This window comes from Sturnira hondurensis, unplaced genomic scaffold (genome assembly GCF_014824575.4).
Source record: "Sturnira hondurensis isolate 20B ecotype Veracruz unplaced genomic scaffold, ASM1482457v3 Scaffold0009664, whole genome shotgun sequence".
Classification (NCBI taxonomy): Eukaryota; Metazoa; Chordata; class Mammalia; order Chiroptera; family Phyllostomidae; genus Sturnira; species Sturnira hondurensis.
Genome location: NW_028082295.1, coordinates 395,874 through 415,495, shown reverse-complemented (window position 1 = coordinate 415,495; position 19,622 = coordinate 395,874). Strand labels below are relative to the sequence as shown.

General features: G+C 42.2%; 1 protein-coding gene and 1 long non-coding RNA gene across 2 annotated transcripts in view; one reads left to right on the top strand and one right to left on the bottom strand.

Annotated features, from left to right (window-relative positions):
* The first annotated feature begins 4,889 nt into the window (after positions 1-4,889).
* LOC118994639 (uncharacterized) lies at positions 4,890-9,430 on the top strand. Its single transcript, XR_005068111.1, has 2 exons — positions 4,890-5,282; positions 7,063-9,430. It is a non-coding gene; the product is annotated as an uncharacterized LOC118994639 (long non-coding RNA).
* NPAS2 (neuronal PAS domain protein 2) overlaps positions 7,390-19,622 on the bottom strand; it is a 112,752-nt gene continuing 100,519 nt past the window's right edge. Inside the window, exons 16-20 of the mRNA XM_037057267.1 lie at positions 14,388-14,585; positions 12,841-13,028; positions 12,445-12,540; positions 9,174-9,351; positions 7,390-7,612 (exon numbers count right to left, since the gene is read on the bottom strand). Of these exons, the coding sequence (XP_036913162.1) occupies positions 7,409-7,612; positions 9,174-9,351; positions 12,445-12,540; positions 12,841-13,028; positions 14,388-14,585 (864 nt within the window). The 3' untranslated portion in view covers positions 7,390-7,408. The remainder of the gene's footprint in view (positions 7,613-9,173; positions 9,352-12,444; positions 12,541-12,840; positions 13,029-14,387; positions 14,586-19,622) is intronic.

The window sequence follows — 19,622 nt, the reverse complement described above, 5'->3', positions numbered from 1 at the left end:
CGGTGGGTGGAACAGGAGGTGGAGCTCTGACGTCAGCGGTGCGCGCCCGGGGTAAAGCTATCTAGCCCGACGCTACCTAGTATAGTTGCGTAGCTGGTTGCGCCTTGCGAGTCCAGCTTTCTGTAGGTGAGTTTCTGTCTCCTCGATAATGAGCCCAGGAAGGGAACCACGCTTTCTCGCTTCTCGTCTGAGTCTTAAAACAAAATCAAAACTTAGGCTTCAGGTTGGCTGGGAACAGGGCTTGGGAGACAAGACGCTGTTTTGTTTTTCTCGTTCACTCATTAATTGGGATCACGTTTATGGAACCTGTGCGGCAGGTTGCCGGCTGGCAGTCCTAGAGATGACAGACAGCTCTGCCCTGCAGGTGCGGACAGTGAGATGAAGGACTCACGAGTGACGGTCGTCGTTGTTGGTCTGGACTGTGGATTCGTTGGAGATTGTATCCAGCTCGATGTATGAGTGTGTACACCCGACCGCCTCAGGGGCCCCGTGGCTTGTCTGGCAAGCCTAGGGAGGTCAAGTAACTATAGAGCACACCTGGTCAGGTCATTGCTTCCTGAGCCCGCCCTGCCCCTCGTTCTTATGCATTCAGGATAACATACTTTTGAAATGTCAAAGTAGTTTTCTTTACCACATCACTTGGAAGCAGATTCACTGGAAACAGTCTGTTAACATGGAAAGCCCCCTCATTGCTTTCATGTTGCCAACATACCATCTCCATTCCCATGTCGGATGTTAACGGTCCTGCACTCACCAATGTAGAAGTACGTGTTTCTCCGTAATTCCTTTTTAATCCAACCCTAGACCTTTAACTCGCTTTGCTTTTTCCCGTCTCCTTAACCAATAGCTTTCATGTAACCTTCCTTATACTTTCTCGATTGTAACTGAACCACGTGGCCAGGGCCTGAACTCTCTTATCTTGCAGAAGCATGCCATTTAGTGGCTTCTTAAAATAGGAAAGATGGGAGCTACAGGTGTTGTGCCCTCACAGATCTGAAGGTATTTATTTAACCCCCCCCAATTTATTAATGTTTTGGCTTTTATGGAATTCCAGGTTGAAAATAATTTCTCCCCAGCACTTTGAAGGCATTCTCCATTGCTCTCCTCTCCTCTCCTCCCCTCATCTTGCCGATTTTTCTCTTCCTCAGGATAATGCACCGGAAACCTGCCTGAGGCCTTTCTTTTTTTAAAAAAAGATTTTATTTGTTTTTAGAGAGAGGGGCAGGGAGGGAGAAAGGAGGAAACATCAATGTGCAAGAAATGCATCCATCAGTTGCCTCTCATGCACACCCAGCAGGAGACCTGGCCTGCAACCCATGCATGTGCCCTGACTGGGAATCAAACCAGCGGCCTTTCAGTTTGCAGGTTGGCACCCAATCCACTGAGCTACACCAGCCAGGGTGTGCCTGAGGCCTTTCATATCATAATGACCCTTTGGGATCACTTGTATGACCCTGACTCCTTATACCCCAACCTGCAGATATGATCCTCCCCTTTCTAACTAGCGCTCAGCATCTGGAGGAGAACTAAACACCTAGAGGTGCTCAAGTACACCATCCATCAGGGCATTGAAGTGTCAAGTTATTAAGAAATTGGTGCCAGCTGCCTCAAGTTTTCAGATAACCGATAGAATGAATAGATCCTACTTCTTGTCAAAGCAAATAGACCCCTCCAGTGGAAATACAATATGGCCCTCTCAGATGTCACCTCGGCTGCTATAAGTAAACGCTGAACAGACATAATAAAAACTGGTCTCAAGCACTGAAAATCATTAGCCTACAGGCTCTTCCACCATGTCCTTCCCTCCAAAATCTCAGTAGTCAGGTCAGTCAGTGATGGCTTCCAGAGACCAAAGCCAAGGATGAACTTTGTGTGCTTCGGAACTCTATTTTTAGTGTGCATATGAACTGGAGCTTGCAAGGCATGGCAGGGGTGTCAATGAAGGGGCTGTAATCCTGCTGAAATGAGGGCCTGGGTTAGGGGGTGAGTAATGGGGACAGAGGAGAGGACTGGCACATGAAGTATTTTGAAATTAAAATTGACAGCTTATAACTGATTTTATATGAAACATCAATTTTGGTGAGAATCTTAGTGGTTGATGAAATCACATTAGAAAGGTATAGTAAAATACCATATAAATATACTGAAGAGGTCAATGTGATTTCACAACCTTAAAAAATATGTTTACCTCTATCACCACAAAATGGCTCAATAGTAGCAAGAGAAGCAGCATTTTTATCCAACACTAACTCTCATTCTCACTCTAGTCACCTAGATTTTTAATCTCTAATACTTTTTTGTTTTTAAGTAAAAGGAATCAGGTCTCCTTGGGATTGATTTCATGCTTTGTAGCTGAAAAAAAAAAAAATAAGGCTGGACCTTGATCTACATGTTTCCTGAAAGAAATCCAGAATCTGATTTCTGATAGGTAGTGTTAAAAAGATAAAGAGACCAATGAAGGGAGTTACCTAAGTTGCACTGGTCTGAGCATGAAATAAAATAATAATAACAACAAAGGTTAATTAGAAAAGCTGAGTTTATAAAAAAGCCACGAGTCAATGATTTTGTGCTTACAGTAAACCATGAAATATTAAAAAAGGTAGTTGAGTAAGCCAATATAATAGATATACATAATATTTTTAATAAGTAGGAAGGTATTGGTATGTGTAGGTATTTCATTTCTTTGTAAAACTGTATCTGTTAATGTAGTACAGACAGATATATAAGCTTCTATCTGAGGGAAGTGAGGTGACACTTGCAAGGGAGCCAGATGCTCCCGGGAAAAGTGAGCACTGCACTGTGAAGGCAGAAAGGGGTCCAGCAGTTTTTTTCCCCCTGATGGCTACATGCCACAACCGTGTTAATTATAGTGAAATGCTGTAATTAAGACATACATGAGTTTCCAAATAGGCCAGCATACCAGACTCAATATGCCATACAGTAAGTTAGATACATCCAGCCTGAGAAAATGTAAAGAAATCTTCAAAAAGCTTCAAAAATAAAAATCTGCTTAAGAACAATGAAAGCCTCCTGACGAAAGATGTGTGATATTGAAGTAGAAAGGGAGGAATCTGATGCCAGCAGATCTGGTTGAATTGACAGAGTGAATAACCAAGTCCCTGGTCCCTAGGCCAAACTCTCAAGTTACTGACTCTGGACTTTCAGGCTCTGCTGGTCAGAAATGACCATCTTTTTTTTTCTTTTTACAGGTATGGTAAGATCCTTAATCCTAGGGTGGTGTAAAATTTTTATTTGGTGAGTTACTGAAATCCTATAATGGTATATAAAAAATTGGAACACTGAAAAAGTGTAAGAATGAGTATGGATTAAAATACAAAAAATTCAATCCATGGTATTCACATACTTGACCAGTTTGGTATAAATATATTTAATTTTGTAATTATATTAAGTGAGTCCTTTTTGCTTTTAAGATAATTTAAAACTTTTAAGGGATCTTTTATATGACTTGAGATTTCAATTCAATTCTTACAAGCAGTAACTGAACATTGGAATATCCATTTTAAGGCATGTGTTAATTTATTGAATGTACTAAAGGGTTATCATGTTTCCTCCATAGCTGGACATTGGCTGGTTAGGAAAAAATCCTAAAGGAGATTTTCTTTGTTCCTAATGAGCATTTTTTCTTTCAGAAAAATAAAGTTCTTTCACAGATACCAGAAGGCTAGGTATTTCAGCTTTGTAGTCAGACTGTTCTGCGTACAGAAGTCTGCTACTGTTTGTATTGCACATGTGTATAGTGCATAGTTTGTGTCTGTCCATAAGCCACACAGTTATATTAGGTTCTGGAGGAACCTAATCAGTTATTTCTCTAGGTTATCAAGGCTAATTCTAAAACTTTCAGGCCTCACATAAAGTAAAGAGAAATTGAAGCAATTTTGAACCAAACACTCAAATTTTACCAGACAATTTAGGAAAGAGTGTAAAATGTCATGCCATAAATGATCTAATAGTTGACCAGCTCACCATGTTTTCTGTATAAACAAAAATTTCAAGTAAGTGAATTCTGGTTGCAATTATTGACAGAAGATAGTACATTTCACTTGTTAGTTTAAGATATCAAAAAAAAGTGGTATATTCCAGAGTTCTCATTTCAATCACTTCTCATGAGTTTCTGGAAACAGGACAGGGTTGCAAACCAACCTTTTAATGAAAAAAACTAAAACAATAAAAAGCTTAGGGATTAAAAGGAAAGTAGGGAAGAAAAAGAGAAAAGCTTAGGAATTAAGATTCCCCTAATATCATGTGGGTACACAGAAATATTACACACTAAGAGGTTTCTGGGTTTTATCCAGATTCTGAATATGTGTAAGATTTAAACAACACTAAATTAAATTAGTAGCCTGGCATATCCCACCCTCTCTTAATGGATTCCAACTAGAAAATTGTAGGGCAATTAAATGCTGTTTCCATTAAAAATCTCATTCTACTTCGAAATAAGAATTCTGACAGCCCATTAAAATACAAACTCTTTTACAGAAAAATCAGATTTTCCATTTTACAAAACAGTTAAATTATAAAGTCATTAATCCAGTTCCTTTCTGGTTCCTTTAGTTTTAAACAGTAAATGATTCTAATGCATGCAAAATTTCAGACTTACTTTTTTCCAGGAATACAGCAATTGTATGGTGAATAAAACTCCTTTTTGATGTATTTATATGGCATTGTCTTAGGCCATTTAAACCTGATCCCAGTCATAGAGCTGAGGAATGTTTTGTGGTTTTTTTTAAGAAGGAGAGAAGGAGAGAATTACCAATGTATGGTTGCCTCTCGTGAGTCCCCTGCCAAGAACTGGCCTGCAACCCAGGCATGTGCCCTGACTGGGAATCGAACTGCGATCGTGTGGTTCGCAGGCCCAAGCTCAATCCACTGAGCTACACCAGCCAGGGATTGTTTTGTGTTTTACAGGGGTGCAGGTAGGAGCACAGAGCTACAGTGATGGAGGAAGGAAAGGAATTCAGTTCTCCTGGACCAGTGGCTTTGGAAAGGGCTGTGCTGAGCATCATCACCTCATTGGTTCCCAGTCACAATGTGCAGGGTACCCTTGTGTCAGCATGATGAAGCCTCATGGGAAAGAATGATTGATATCTGTAGTTGGCAGAAGTCTCCAAGATGCTGTTGTTCTATCACCCCTCATCAGTATGATATGCGTCCATGTCTCACACACACACACATACACATGCACACACACACACATATGCACGCACCCTGTGTATCACCACTGTCTGAATGCTGTTGGTCAGAGCCCATGGAGATCAGCCCAGGTGAGTTAAATTATAGCTGATGAATGCTTTGGTGGTAAATGTCTTGTTCTTCACAGATTACCTAAGCCCATAAGGTTGTCATGTTTCCAGGAACTTTGCCTGTTTTTCTGTCATTTCTATATAGAACCATTGTTTTTTCCTGGCACAACACTTGATATAAAAATCAGGGACCTGACAGGCTGATGCACATGTTGTAGCTTAAAAAAAAATAATGCTATCACCTGACTTATTTTTTGTTTGCTTCCACCTTTTCCATGTATTTGATTATCCCTAGAAACATCTTGAAATTTAAAAAACATATGTTTATGGATGAAAAGATATGTTTATGAGCATGTACATATAACAAGGGACAGAAACTGCCTCCAGAAGAAATTTATACAAATCTGTTCATTTATTACAAAATGTCCACTCACAGAAAAACGCAAGAAAACTTTTATACTTTTATATTTGGGAAAGGAACTGAGTCTCAGGTAGAAAATACTTTACATATAATCCATACAATTTTATATAGAAATAGGTCATCATTACAACAGCTGTACTAGACTCCATCTTGTAACTACATAAAATCTCTTTAGAAATATCTCAACATAAGAAACATACAAAAAATAAAGCAAAGTGCATTTTGAAAAGGAAATCTGGTCCTGGGTCTTATTGTGGAAGATGTGTAGCAAGGGACAGTGTTCTTGCACACAGGTTCAGCACACACAGAGGGGTGTCCATGGGGCTGGGCACCCCACAGGCGTATCTGGCTTGTGAAACCTCTTCATAACCCTTCAGTTCACAAGGCTCTGGATTGTCAGCTACATGACTGTGCTTTGCTCTGAGTTGTCTAGTAGTTGAAATCAACAAAGTAAACAGGAAGGAAAGAGTCCAGTGCTATAAAAGTAATCACCAGACTGGTACAACCATTATGGAAAACAGTATGGAATTTTCTCAGAAAACTAAAATTGGACTTGCCTTTTGACCCAGCAATTCCACTGCTGGGATTGTATCCTAAGAACCCTAAAACACCAATCCCAAAGAACCTATGCACCCCAATGTTCATAGCAGCACAATTTACAATAGCCAAGAGTTGGAAGCAACCTAGGTGCCCGTCAGTAAATGAATGGATCAAAAAACTATGGTACATATACACAATGGAATTTTATGCTGCAGAAAGAAAGAAGGAGCTCCTACCTTTTGCAACAACATGGATGGAACTGGAAAGCATTATGCTGAGTGAAATAAGCCAGGTGTTGAAGGACAAATACCATATGATCTCACCTCTAACAGGAAGCTAAACAACAAAGCAAACAAGCAAGCAAAATATAACCAAAGACACTGAAATAGAGAACAGGCTGACAGTGACTGGAGGGGAGAGGGGAGGGAATTTCAGGGGAAATAAGGGAGGGATTTAGAGGAACCTATATAAAGGATACATGGACAACAACTGAGAAGGGTGGAAATGGGAGGGAGGGGGGAGGATGGGGGGTGGGACGGGATGGGAGTAATAGACAGAAAACTGTACTTGAGAAATAATTAAATAAAAAAATTGGAAAAAAAAAAGTAATCACCAGCATAGTGTGGTACTCAGGCTGGAGGTTGTGTGCCTGGTGAGTGATGACCAGCTTTGCTCTCTGACTGGTTAGCTATTTTGTTACTGTGGTCTCCAAATGAAGTTGTAAGACATTTTTTAAAATGAAAGTGCTTGAGTTACCTCCTCTGTGCAGCTGTGCAAATAGAAACAAAAATTATTATTTAAAAATAATGAAAAATAATCTCTTAATTCTCTCTTCAATAGATTTTTAACGGTGCTTCTGGAATTAAAACATGATTCAGAGAGTGAAGGCCAGCTAGTACTTGTGGATGGGCTACTAATGGCTAGACTTCACTGTGCTGTCGGGAAGGTGCAGCGAGACCAGCTATCTGATCAGGGAGACTGAATCATGATGTCCAAGGATGGCTGTAGAGTGTGCCCGAGGAATGTAGAAGCAACGGAAACTCATCCAGCATTCCTGATCATGCCCACATGCCATCCGTGGTTCTCCAGAGATGGTTACCATTGAGAAGATCTGAAATGTATGCCGTGTGTGCAAAGGCCAATGGTTTAGTTCAAAATCTTCCCCACTCCCTTATCTGTCCATTAGTTAAAGGTGACTGGGACCTGACTGAGGTGCCAGGGTGCTACTGGGGCAGCTGCTGGAGGACTGAGGACTCAGGCTACTGACCCTTTGGGGAGATCCAGAGGGTTGGGGCTGTGGGGCAAAGCCCAGAGTCCCTGGCTCCTGTGAGTAGGTGGAGAGAAGTGGTGAGTCCTGCTGCTCACTGTGCAAAGAGGTTGGCACCTGTACCTAGAAAGGAAAGGAAAAGGGCTCCAGAGGTGCTTCTGTGATTCCACAACTCCTCAGCTGAAATGCAGATTTAGACAGTCAACGGGACTCCTCTTCATGGCTGGGGGGCTTGTGGTCAGGGCTTTGGTGGGACTGTGGAGGGAAAGTGCATGAGGAAGAAAGGAACCTCATGCTCTACCAGATGGTGAATTGTGAAGGCAAGCTTAAAGCTAGCACAAGGGTTCCTTCTGGCCCAGTGAAACTTTGGGGACTGAACATGTACACATAGTCCACATGTAGCTTGTATGTTTCTGGATATTGGGAGCTCACCCACATTCAGATAGTTAGTATAGCAGAATGCAAACATGCATGCAGTCTGCACACTTTCACTAGTGGTTCCTGATCCCATAACTCCTTCCAAATACTGCTGTTTGTAACACCTATTAGTAAACATCCTCATTTGCAGGTCAGAAACTCCAACTGGCCAAAGCCCAACTTCGGAAACTTGGACCCTTCAATCTCAACTTCCCACTATTCCCATTCACTCTGGTTTCAAAGCTGCTGGGGCACACCTACCTGTCTAATTTGGCTAAGACTGTTTCTCTTGCTACAATATTGGCCCTTCAACTCCACACCTTAACCTGCACTTCAAGCATTTCCCAAGTGTGCAGCTCTACAGCAGGACACTGAATTCTTTTCACAGAGGCCTCCCAGCCATAGTGCTTTCAGAGCCCAGTTGCTCTGTAACTAACCCAGAGCCCGGTTGCTCTGTAACAAGCTCTTTCCACACTGCACTGAGGCCCTGAGGGCATGAAGGAGGCCTCAGCACTCTTGCAGCCTGAGCCTTGCACCTTCGCTGCTACCACTGAAGAAATATCCAGGAAGCCTCTAACTTACCCTCAGGCTCTGCCTGCCTCTTCACAACATCAGTTCCCATCCCAAATCATGTCTGTGTTCTACCAGTTGACAAGATACACAAAATTGAGTCTTGAGTTGATTCCCATTATGCCTGGGATCAGGGAGATTTGAAAATTGTACCATAGTTTGGTAGCTTTGGAATTAAATTACATAGATTCTAGTTCTTCAAGGATGATTCTTTTTATTTCTAGCCCACTGCTCTCAAAACATCTGCCACTGCACAATTTGTTTTCTGGGAAAGCCCAACTTCAGGCAACATTATTGTATTTATTAAGGAAATCTGATGAGTCTTTAAATGTGATTTAAAAATTAAAATGTAATTTTATATTTGTAAAAGGCTCTAATATAAGCACATTAGCAAGTCCAACAAACATAGTTATTAGGGTCTTACTCTTTAAAAATACACTAATAAAAACTGCTTTTTAAAAAATGGACCTTTTTAGTACAGAACCATATGAGGCATAATAGCTGATGCTAAATTTCTTATACTGTGTACATTTATAACCTTTGAGAATTACAGACTTTAGAAACTATAAAGATTCAAATACAAATCTGTTAGGGGTATATTTCAGTTCTGAGGACTAAAACCACCTCTAAAGGTGGGAAAAGGTGTGAGCTTGGAGCTAGACCCTGTCTCCCTGGCCCAAGATTGCCCAGTGCCCACCTGCAGGAAGTGCTGCTGAGCCTGCTTCTGGGCCTGTGTGGGCTGTAGGGGTGCTGGCTGGGAGCTGGGGGAGCTGTGATGCAGCACTGCTTGTCCCATCATCAGGATGGGGGTTGAGGTGCTGCTGCTGGTGCTGTGCACGTCTGTATTTGGAAACATGGCCTGGCTCTGTGGATACCTGTTTGGTTTCACATGGGAAGGAAAAAACAGACTTAAAAAAGAGGTGTTGCTAGGACACCAATAGCACAGGCAACAGTGAGAAAGAAGATAAACTGGATCTTATCAAAATGAAAAATGTGGCCTGGCTGGTGTAGCTCAGTGGATTGAATGCAGGCTGTGAACCAAAGAGTCACCAGTTCGATTACGAGTCAGGGCACATGCCTGGGTTGCGGGGCAGGTCCCCAGTGAGGGCCACATGAGAGGCAACCACACATTGATGTTTCTGTCTCTCTCCCTTCCCCCCTGTCTAAAAATAAAAATAAATAAAATCTTTAAAAAAATGAAAAATGTTTGTGCATCAAAGGACATTGTCCATGGAATGAAATGTCCAGCCAGCAAAAATATTTGCAAATCATATATCTATAAAGGGATTGTTATCCAGAATGTGAAAAACAAACCTGATCAAAACATAGACAAAGGTCTTGAATGGACATTTTTCTAAAGAAAAGATAGAAACGGTCAATAAACACATAAACAGTCTCAATGTCACTAATCACTAGGGAAATGCAAATCAAGATCAAAATGAGATATCACTCAGATCCATCATGATGGCCATTATGGGAAAAACAAAAAACCAAATAATAAGTGTTGATGAGTATGTAGAGAAATTGGAGCCTGCGTGCCCTGTTGGTGGGAACTTAAAATGGTGCAGCCACCGTGGAAAATAGCCTAGTGATTCCTTAAAAAGTGAAACAATGCTCTCGAGATCTGCCCATGCTGTCACCTACACAACAAAACAAAAGAGCAAAATAGAACTAGAGACATCAAAATAAAGAACAAACTGATGGTAACCAAATGTTGGGAGAGGGATAATGGGGGGAGGGATAGGGGAAGGGTCATCCAGGAGCATATATATAAGACACATGGACAAAGCTAAAGGATTAGGATTGAGGGTGGGGCTGGGGTCTTGGGGGGGGGCGAAGAATAAAACAACTGTACTTGAACAACAAAGAACGAAACAAAAAATTCATAAATATATGTACCTATACTCTCTTCTAGAAACTTAATAAAGTTTTACATTAAAAAAACCCACGAAACGTAAAATTGCCATATGATCCAGCCATGCCACTTTTGGGTATATGCCCAAAAGGAGTGAAAGTATGGGCTCAAACACATATTTATATATCCATGTTCACAGCAGCATTATTCACAATAGCCAACACACTATTCATTCCACATTGTCCACACTGTGTGTGTCCACACTCTGTGGCTATTCCACAATATCCATACTGACAGATGAATGGATAAACAAAATGTGGTGTATATATTGCATCAGAATATTATTTATTCTTAAAAAGGGAGGGAATTCTGACATGCTATAGCACGAATGAACCCTGAGGCCATTACACTGACTGAAATAAGCTAATCACTGTAGGGCAAATATTGTATGATTCCACGTGTACAAGGTGCCTGGGGGAGTCAAATTCCTAGAGACAAAAAGTAGGATGATGGCTGCCAGGGCTTGGGAGGATGGGGAATCAGTGTTTAACGGGTAGGGAGTTTTAGTTTGGAAAGATAAAAAATGTTGGGAGGTGGATGGCGGTGGTCACTGAACAATATGAATGTATTTAATGCCCCAGAACTGTATACTTAACAATGGTTACAATGGTAATTTTTATGTTATATATATATTGTACCACAATAAAAATTAAAAATAAAAGAACAGGTGTAGATATTAATAAGTCATTAACAGTGGGTACAGGAAGGCCATTAGAAAGGCTCTGGAGGAGCAGAGATGAGGAACAGGTGCTTAGAGACACTAAAGAGAAGTCCAGTTTGCAGTATATATTTTAGAAATGTCATTTCTGTATTTGGGGTCATTTAAACAGGATTTGCAAGTCCTAAACTTCCCCTGAAGAGGCCTCTGTGGGGGGGGGGAGGCACAACCAAACACATTCTAGGAGATGGAATGTTAGGTTGTGTCTGGGAGAGATGGTAGGGGAAGATGGAGAGTATAAATTATTGGGATGACTGAGAATGACAGAGTTCCCAGAGGGAAGAATTTCCATTTTTGCCTAGTTCAGTGCATTTTAAGCATCTCTGGGAAAGCGATATATAACAAGATTCTTTGTTCCCATTCATTTGGACCTAAGGAAGAACAGGGAAAATCCAAAACCAACTCCACCACCACCGCCTGATTGAGAGCATCATTGAAGAATTAGAGGCAGCTTCTACACTGTGCACTCCCTCCACACCCCCCCACAGGGTTTTTATAAAACAAAATGAAATGATGTAGGTACAGTTCGCTGATCCTCAGAAATCATCAGTAACCATCTGCTGTTACTAGCGTAAGTGGTGGAGGGAGGACACAGGAGAAAGGGCTTCTGGGGAAGGTCCTAGGGGATGGCTGTAAGGCGTCTATGTGAGGGCATGCCAGGCCTAATTAGTTGGCACTGTCCTGGTGAACTACTATCACAAATTAAATCACTATTTATATAAAAAGGCATTTATATTAAAAAGACATGAGATAGTTCTTTTTATGCTTCATTTCATAGGGCCAGACACTGTTTTCCAGTAGCTGTTCAAGTATTTGCTATGTCTCCAGTAACCTTTGTCTCTAGAATTAAACAGCCAAGCAAAGCTGCTTCTGCTCCTGGGGTTTCTCCTGGGGAAAGGAGAGATGGTTGTGTGTCTGGGAGGGACAGAGGGCCACATTGCAAGGTCTCACAGTCCTGCAGCATAGTTCTAGAATCACAGAGCAGATAATGTGTGCCTGTGGAATCTGCCAGCATGTGCTGGTCAGCTGGAGCCAAGGGCAACATTTACCTGGGGTGCTGCTGAGGTTGAAGGCATTTAGACCTGTAAAGACATCAGAGGATGATGAAAAGCTAGAGATATGATTAATTGTTTCACCTGGGTCCTGTTCTAAGCATGGAACACTGACACAAAGTTTTATCTACTCAAATGCAATATGGTGGAAGAAAAGCTGAGGGAAAGGTCCTTCAAAGGATGTGGGACTCAGGGGGAGCTGCGAGTCCAGGCAGGTGAGATCCTGCCAGCCTGGGACCATCCAGTGGAGCTCTTGGCCTCCTCCCTCCACTTGACCACCTACTTGATGTGCTGTCCAGTCCTGCCAACCTCATAGGTCTGCCTTGCATCACAGGACCCAAGCATCATGGGCTGGACTGGCTGGCTCAGCAATAGCCTTGGAGCAGAGGAAGAGACAAATGGGAAATTGATTAGCATCTGAACTGTAGACCTGCTGGATGATGATTGCGGTACGTGTCCAGCCTGGCTGGGTCATTTCTGTCTGCAGGAATCCCTTTGCCTGCTCTTCTCAGAGGGTGAGGAACACAGCAGATCATGTCCTCTGGCCATCAAGACCCCACCATCTCTTGCCTTTGCATTAGCGGAGATCAGTTACAGAGGCCTGAGAATCTGAACTTTGCTGAAATGAGGAGTGTCAAGCTCAGCCTCAGTTACCTTATAAGGACAGGCTCCCGATCTGAGCTGCCTATCATGGCTGAAGTCCAGGCTGGGCTGGCACTGGTTGGTGTCCTGGGTGTTAGAGGCCAGTGTAGTCAGGCTCAGAGTTGGTGAAAACATAACCGTGGGGCTGCTGAATGAGGTTGTCAGGCTGCCCACAGGGTGGTGACCTGTCAGTATCATCTGCATGCTTCTGGTTGACTTGGGACCCTGAGCCTCATTTTAACAAGAAAGGCAAAACTTAGACTTTGCTCAGCTGTCATCTCCCCAGGAACCCTCCCAGAACCTCTCTCCTCCACACTCCTAGGTCTCTTGTCTACCTTAAAAGCTACTGACTATTATTTTGATCTTGTGACTGTCTTCACCATTCGATTATAAGCACCTCAAGAATTCTTTGGATCCTGGGGCCTAGGACAGTGCGAGACTCTCAGTAGACAAGCCACAGATGTGTGTTGAATTGAACAGCTTTCTGCTTAACAAATCCCCTATAGACACAGGATCCTCAGCTTCCTCCCGCACCAGGTCCTTTGCATTTGCTGATTCCTGCATGTGCAAGGCTCTTCCCACCACCAACATGCCCATTCCCTCATCCTGCAGGTCTTTGCTTCAGTGCCATCTTCTCAGTGAGGCCTTCTCTGGCTACCTGGTTAAAACTCCAACCCATCCTCTATTTCACCAGTGTTCCTGTGTTGCCATTGACATGCTATAATTTTTACTTATTTCTCTCTCTTTCCCCACTGGATCAGAGATTCTTTCTGGTTCACTGCTGTCCCTTGGTACCTAGAACTTAGTGCCTGGCATGCAGTGAGTGCTCAATAGATTTGCTGCATGAAATAATCAGTGAGTGAGGGGATGAGTTTGGGTTTGCTTTTGAGTTTTCTACTCTGTTTCACTAATTGTCTATTAACACGATGGCACCACAGTGTATTAATTCTCAGAGCACCTCCAAAATCTTTCAATATCAGATAGTGCCAATCCTGCCTCAGTTTTTCTTTCCCCAAATTTTCCTGGCTATTCTCAGCCATTGGTTTTTCTGTTGACCTTTTAGAACAAAAAGGCTGTATATTAAAGTAAAACTCTTAAGTTTAGGTGGAGGTTGACTAAACTCTCTGCTACATGTACTTCTCCACATTTTATTGTTTACATTCCTAGAGGTCCCACTAGACTACAAGCTCTTTCAGGTCAAGGACAACTCTTATTTTCCGGGGGGCTGTAGAATAACAGGAACTCCACAGAGGCTCACTAGATCCACAATTGTATGTGTGAATACAGGAGGCTTGAGGGGAAGCTGTGTCCTGTTGATTCTCCAGAAGTAGGTTTTCAGGACCTCTCAATTCCATTGAATTCTAGTGCTATTCACTGTCAGGTAACAAGGCCACTGGTGACTTTTAGTTTGTGGTAATGGCGTGAAGGAAAATTTGGAAGGAAATCTGGGGGATGAGGAGCATGGTGGTCCTGGGGTAAAGAACAACAAACAGAACTGGATGACATGTGTTCTTACACTGATAGTGGCTAAAACCAGGAGTGGATGATAGAGACTTGTGGGGACACATGAGTGAGGATGTTTACCTGAGTTGATGTCACACTTGATTCTCTGAGCAGGTGCTGGTCTGTGACCTGGGTGGAGGTTATCTGCCCTGGAAGCTGAGGGTTTGTGGTGAATGGGAACTGGGCCTCTGAGGTTGACCTCTGAGGGAGCTGCTGTTGAGCATCATGCCGCTGGGCACTGCTAAAACTCAGGGATACAGCTGGCTGCTGCAGAAATATCTGGAAGCACAACAGGAATGTCTTTAAGGAGGAGTCAGGGCCTCTACAGGTCTGCACTTGGATCTTCTGTTCATGGGAAGAAGTCTGCTTTCTCATTCTCACTGAACATGGAGACATGAAGTGCCCAGATACCACAGCACAGGGCAAGGTCCCTGAAACAAAGCACTATACAAGACAGAGACACTGACCTTGACTTCAAGAAGGTTATAGACTAGTGATGGGAGTCTAACAGTTCAAGATGCTTACACCCATATGGTCTATCAATAAATTGACATATGTAAAGCTAAAACTAATACAAAATAATATTGAATATAAACTGTAATTGCAAAATAAAATTTAAAAATAAATTGATGTACTTGCATGGAGTCTGGGCTGGCTTATTAGTTTATTATTAGAAGGGAGGAATATATTGTGAATGGAATGAATGACATGATAATGGGAGCAGAGAGTTGGCTAACTTGTGGCATGGATCAGGCCCTGTGCCCAGCCTTGAATCTCTGATCAATGACCAGGGTTTGTACCCAAATTGTAGATGGGCATTTTCCACCTAGTGCTCCCAGCCAGGATGGCAAATTTGCTCTCACTGATAAGGTGACTGTACTCCAGGAAGGCAAAGGGGTATGGAGATGATGATGTCATATCAAGTCCATGTACTTTAAAATCATGTTTAAGAGTAAGCTTTATAGACTTTGTGATACTCTCAATACACTATGTTATCTAAGATGTCTCCGAAATAATTTAAGAAGCTGTGATACATTAACCTGGTGATTTTAACTTGAAAGGTTTAGGAGAATTTGATCAAGTGTGTAAAGAGTGTTGAAGTGTTTGTGAGAACTTTGATCTACCCTATTTATAAGATTGGTGTATTTGATTAAAAAGAATTGCTTAGGTGCTTACAAAGATTTTACTTCTTAGACTTCCAAGTCTGCCTTGTTAGTTATGGGAAATGTTTGAAAGATTTAGGTATATTAAATTTGTAAAGTAATGGTTTTGGTAGGTAATGTTGATTATTTACAATCTGTTAAATTTATAAACTAATTAAACATAAATAAAAAAGTAAAAACATTGCTTTTTTTAGACCACATCAGTAGATTTGTAAATACAAGATAATTTGTACATTGACTCTAGAGGCTCAGGAAAAACAACTTTAATATTTTTAATAATAACTTAAACTTAAGACCTGTAACTAGTTCTTTCACAGAAGCTTCTCTTGGGCATTTAAAACATTAACTAGTGATTACTTATGCAGTGCAAAGAGTAATATTACTTATATATTCTGACTCTTCACAAACTGTTCCACTCCATTTTAGGCCTTTACCTTTGAATTCTTCAGGGAAGGCTCTCTTTCTCCTAGCATCTGGAGTTTGAACCCCAATTCCTGCAATCAGTGAGATAGCCTCGTACCCAGTACAAAACCAAGATGCAACATTTGCTGAGTGGTTTTGGGATGGTGGATATAGAACCATGTCAGGCAGATGCTTGGAAGAGTACTTGAATGTCAGGCAGTTCAAATGTCTAGTGCAGAGCTGGAGTCAGCATCTTCCAGATGCCTGAGGTCAGTGGGTAGCCTAACTTGACTAATTTTCCCATGTAGTGTGCTTCTCATCACACCATCTGTTCTCCACTTTCCTGTCATGGATCCAGCCCCAACAGAGGAGTCTGCAGTGTGAAATGAGGGCTCTTTCTTACTTTAGAGGTTAAAAGTTTTTTCTCGGTATCCCTCATTTCAGATTTACTACCCATTTAGTACAGATTCAGTTTGAGGATTAGATTAGTGCTTTGTGTAATTCCTGTTACCCATTATAACATGACTTCTTTATAGCACATAGGGTGACTTAGACTTCACTTCATACTCAAACCAAATCAAATAACATATTTTTTTCTGGTAGAATACAATTTACCTTCTGATTACAGCTCAAATAAATATCATCTTTATTTATGACAGGCTATACTCTAGCGTCAATCAGACATACCTTAGCTCAAATCCAGCCCCACCAAACTTGGGTGATTTTCATAACTTTTCTTTTTTAAATATTTTATTCATTTTATTTTTAGATAGAGGGGAAGGGAGGGAGAAAAAGGGAGAGAAACATCAATGTGTGGCTACTTCCATGCACCCCTCATTGGGGACTGGCCCCAAACCCTGGCATGTGCCCCAAATAGGAATTGAATCTGTGACCCCTTGTTTTGCAGGCCAGTGCTCAACCCACTGAGCCACCCTAGCCAGGGCTGCTTTTCAAAGCCTTAGTTTTCTCATTAATAAAACTGACACTAACAGCACACATCTCATAACAACATATATACTTGGTTTGCTACTGTGTTCCATTAATTTATGGTTTTCTCCTATTTAGCTCTGTATGCCCAAAGTGCCTAACCAAGTGCCTGGGCATCTGCTGGCTGTTTGGCTGGATGAAAGATGGATAGGTGAGTGGATGGATGCAGGGGAGGCATGAATGGAAGAAATAAAGGGGCCCTAGCTGGTGTGGCTCTGGGTATTGAGCGCTCATCTGTGAACCAAAGGGTCGTGGGTTTGCTTCCCAGTCAGGGCACATGCCTGGGTTGTGGGCCAAGTCCCCAGTAGGAGGTGTGCGAGAGGCAACCACAGATTGATGTTTCTCTCCCTCTCTTTCTCCCTCCCTTCCCCTCTGCCTACAAATAAATAAATAAAATCTTTAAAAAAGAAACAAAGAAAGGGCGGAGGGACAACCATAGCCCTTGTTACCTGTCCTTCCAGGAATTTCTTTTAATAGCTAGCAGAGGGCGTGCATGCTCTCAAAAGGAAAGAGAGGCAGCCTTCCCAGGAGTGCAGGGAAGAAGGAGTCCGCTGGTTCAGCGGCTCCCCTCAGGCGACCTCTTCTCTGTGACTACTTCCAGGTGCAAACAGCGACACACAAGAGAACCGCTCCCTCACAACCCAATCTTTTTAAAAATTATACTTAGCAAACAAGGCCGGTGCACAGAGTCTCAGTGGGAGCGCCAAGCCCAAGAGTAGAGTAGGAAAGCCTACTACTGGGTGAGCCTACTACAAAGGATGAGCGGGGGTAGCCCTGATGGGCGGCTGCACACAGCCAGCCATGACTCCTTGAAAGGGCTCCAAAGTTAACTGTACAGGCAGAAGGAGGAAAACAGTTCCCTAATTCAAGTGGAAAAATATACTTCTAATTTTCAAGAACAAACCAATCCTGCACACATATGTGGTTTTTCATTATTTTTATCTGCTTACATCAGTGAATATTAATGATTCCAGAATATTTCAGATGTACACAAAATGGAGCTAGTGTGCAGTGAAATCCATGTATTATTCATTACGCTTCTACAATTATTAACGTTTTGCCATTGTTAGTTAATCTACTCCCACTTTTGGGGGGAGGAGTTTTGCCATTGTTATTTAATCTACTTCCACTTGTTTTTCCTATGATTGAATTATATAATGTCTTTTTTTCCTAAACAAATATCACACTTTGGTTAAATATTTTGGAAGGCATTTCTTTAAATCTCTAAACTTGAAAAAATATCAAAAGGCTGATTGTTGGAGGAAATGTTCTCTGGTTGATTATCTGTGGATCTTCATGTTCTCTGGATAATCCCACAGCAAAGATAATGTCACAGGAATGAAGTGAGGAGGGACACACCAGGATGGAGCTGAGGGCTTTATTTCCACATTACTATTCACAGACCCAGGTGCTCACTGGCATATGTGATTTGGGGGTTAACAAAATGCACTAGTCATGAGGAACAAAAAGAATAATTCTTTGTAATAAGCCTGGGCTGGGTGCTGGGAAAGACATAACTTGTGTTGCCTTATATTTTAGAGTCTAGACTTAATGTTAAAAAGGTGGAAAATAGAAAAGTCTGGGCTCTGAGGAGGATGTTCATATGCCTACCTACCTTGCTTTCAGCAGTTTCTGGCTCAATTTCCCCCTTCCTGTGTTAGTGTAAAAACTCCATTCAATTAATTGAGTCAGGCAAGTTCTATCAGTTGGACCCTGGATCAGTGAGAAAAAAGTACAGCTGGGGTAGAATGAGTAAAAGGGTCTTAGACACCTTAGTGATTTCATTTCTTTTCATGTAAATGTTTCAGTCTTTTCCCTCATCAATGTTAGGGTTGTCCCTGGAGAGGGTTGGCTGGGGCAGAGCAGCAGGGCTCTGGGGGTGGCTGTGGCTTTCTCAGCAAATCTTGGGCATGTGTACACAAGCAGGCCTGGGTGACAGTGGGCAGGAGCTGTCAGTCTTGCTAGGAGCTCTGATCTCTTTGAGGAGCCAGCCTTGGGCTCAAAGTGCTGTGCAGGACATCTCTAGGGAGCCCAGGTGTCCCCCATTGCCCAGTAACCACACTATTGCATGATGCCTGTGCATGGCCTGCTCATTGGGGTTTCACTGCACTTGCGGAGCTGTGTGGACAGTGAGAGGGTGGGGCAGGGGCCATGCTCCAGCCATTTTCCCTAGGGGTCTCTTCTACTTTATGTCTCTCCTAATGAGGTGCAAAGGCTTAGAGCTCTCAGGAAAAACTCCCAAGTAGCTAGAATTACATTTACAGTTAAAGGCTGGGTCAAAAATAATGCACTCTGGAAGAAAAACAGCTCTGGACTGACATAAGTGACACTTGGTAAAAATAATTTATCCTTGAAATAGGCCCAATATCAGGGTCCAGCAAAAATAACCCCCTCTTTTTATGAGCTGGTAATCTATACCAAATATTTTATTACAAAATCTTAAGCATGCAATTCTGTAACATAACAATATCACACTCAAGCACACCATATGACATTTTAGGTGAAATGTTCAAGTTACCATCCATCTCATTGGAGACCTTTATGTACTCTACCAACCACACTCAATGGCATTACTTCTGCTGAACCCTGTATAGGTTTCCTCTGAGATGAAACTCTCAAAAAGATTCAAGAAGTGACAACTGGGATCATAGAAGCTGCTGCCATCAGTGCCCGCAGAGCACTCCAATTTGGCTGACCTCCAGTCCCCAGTCCCTCTGCTGTCCCCATTAGGGTGCAGATGTCATCACTTCCCACACCTCCTACC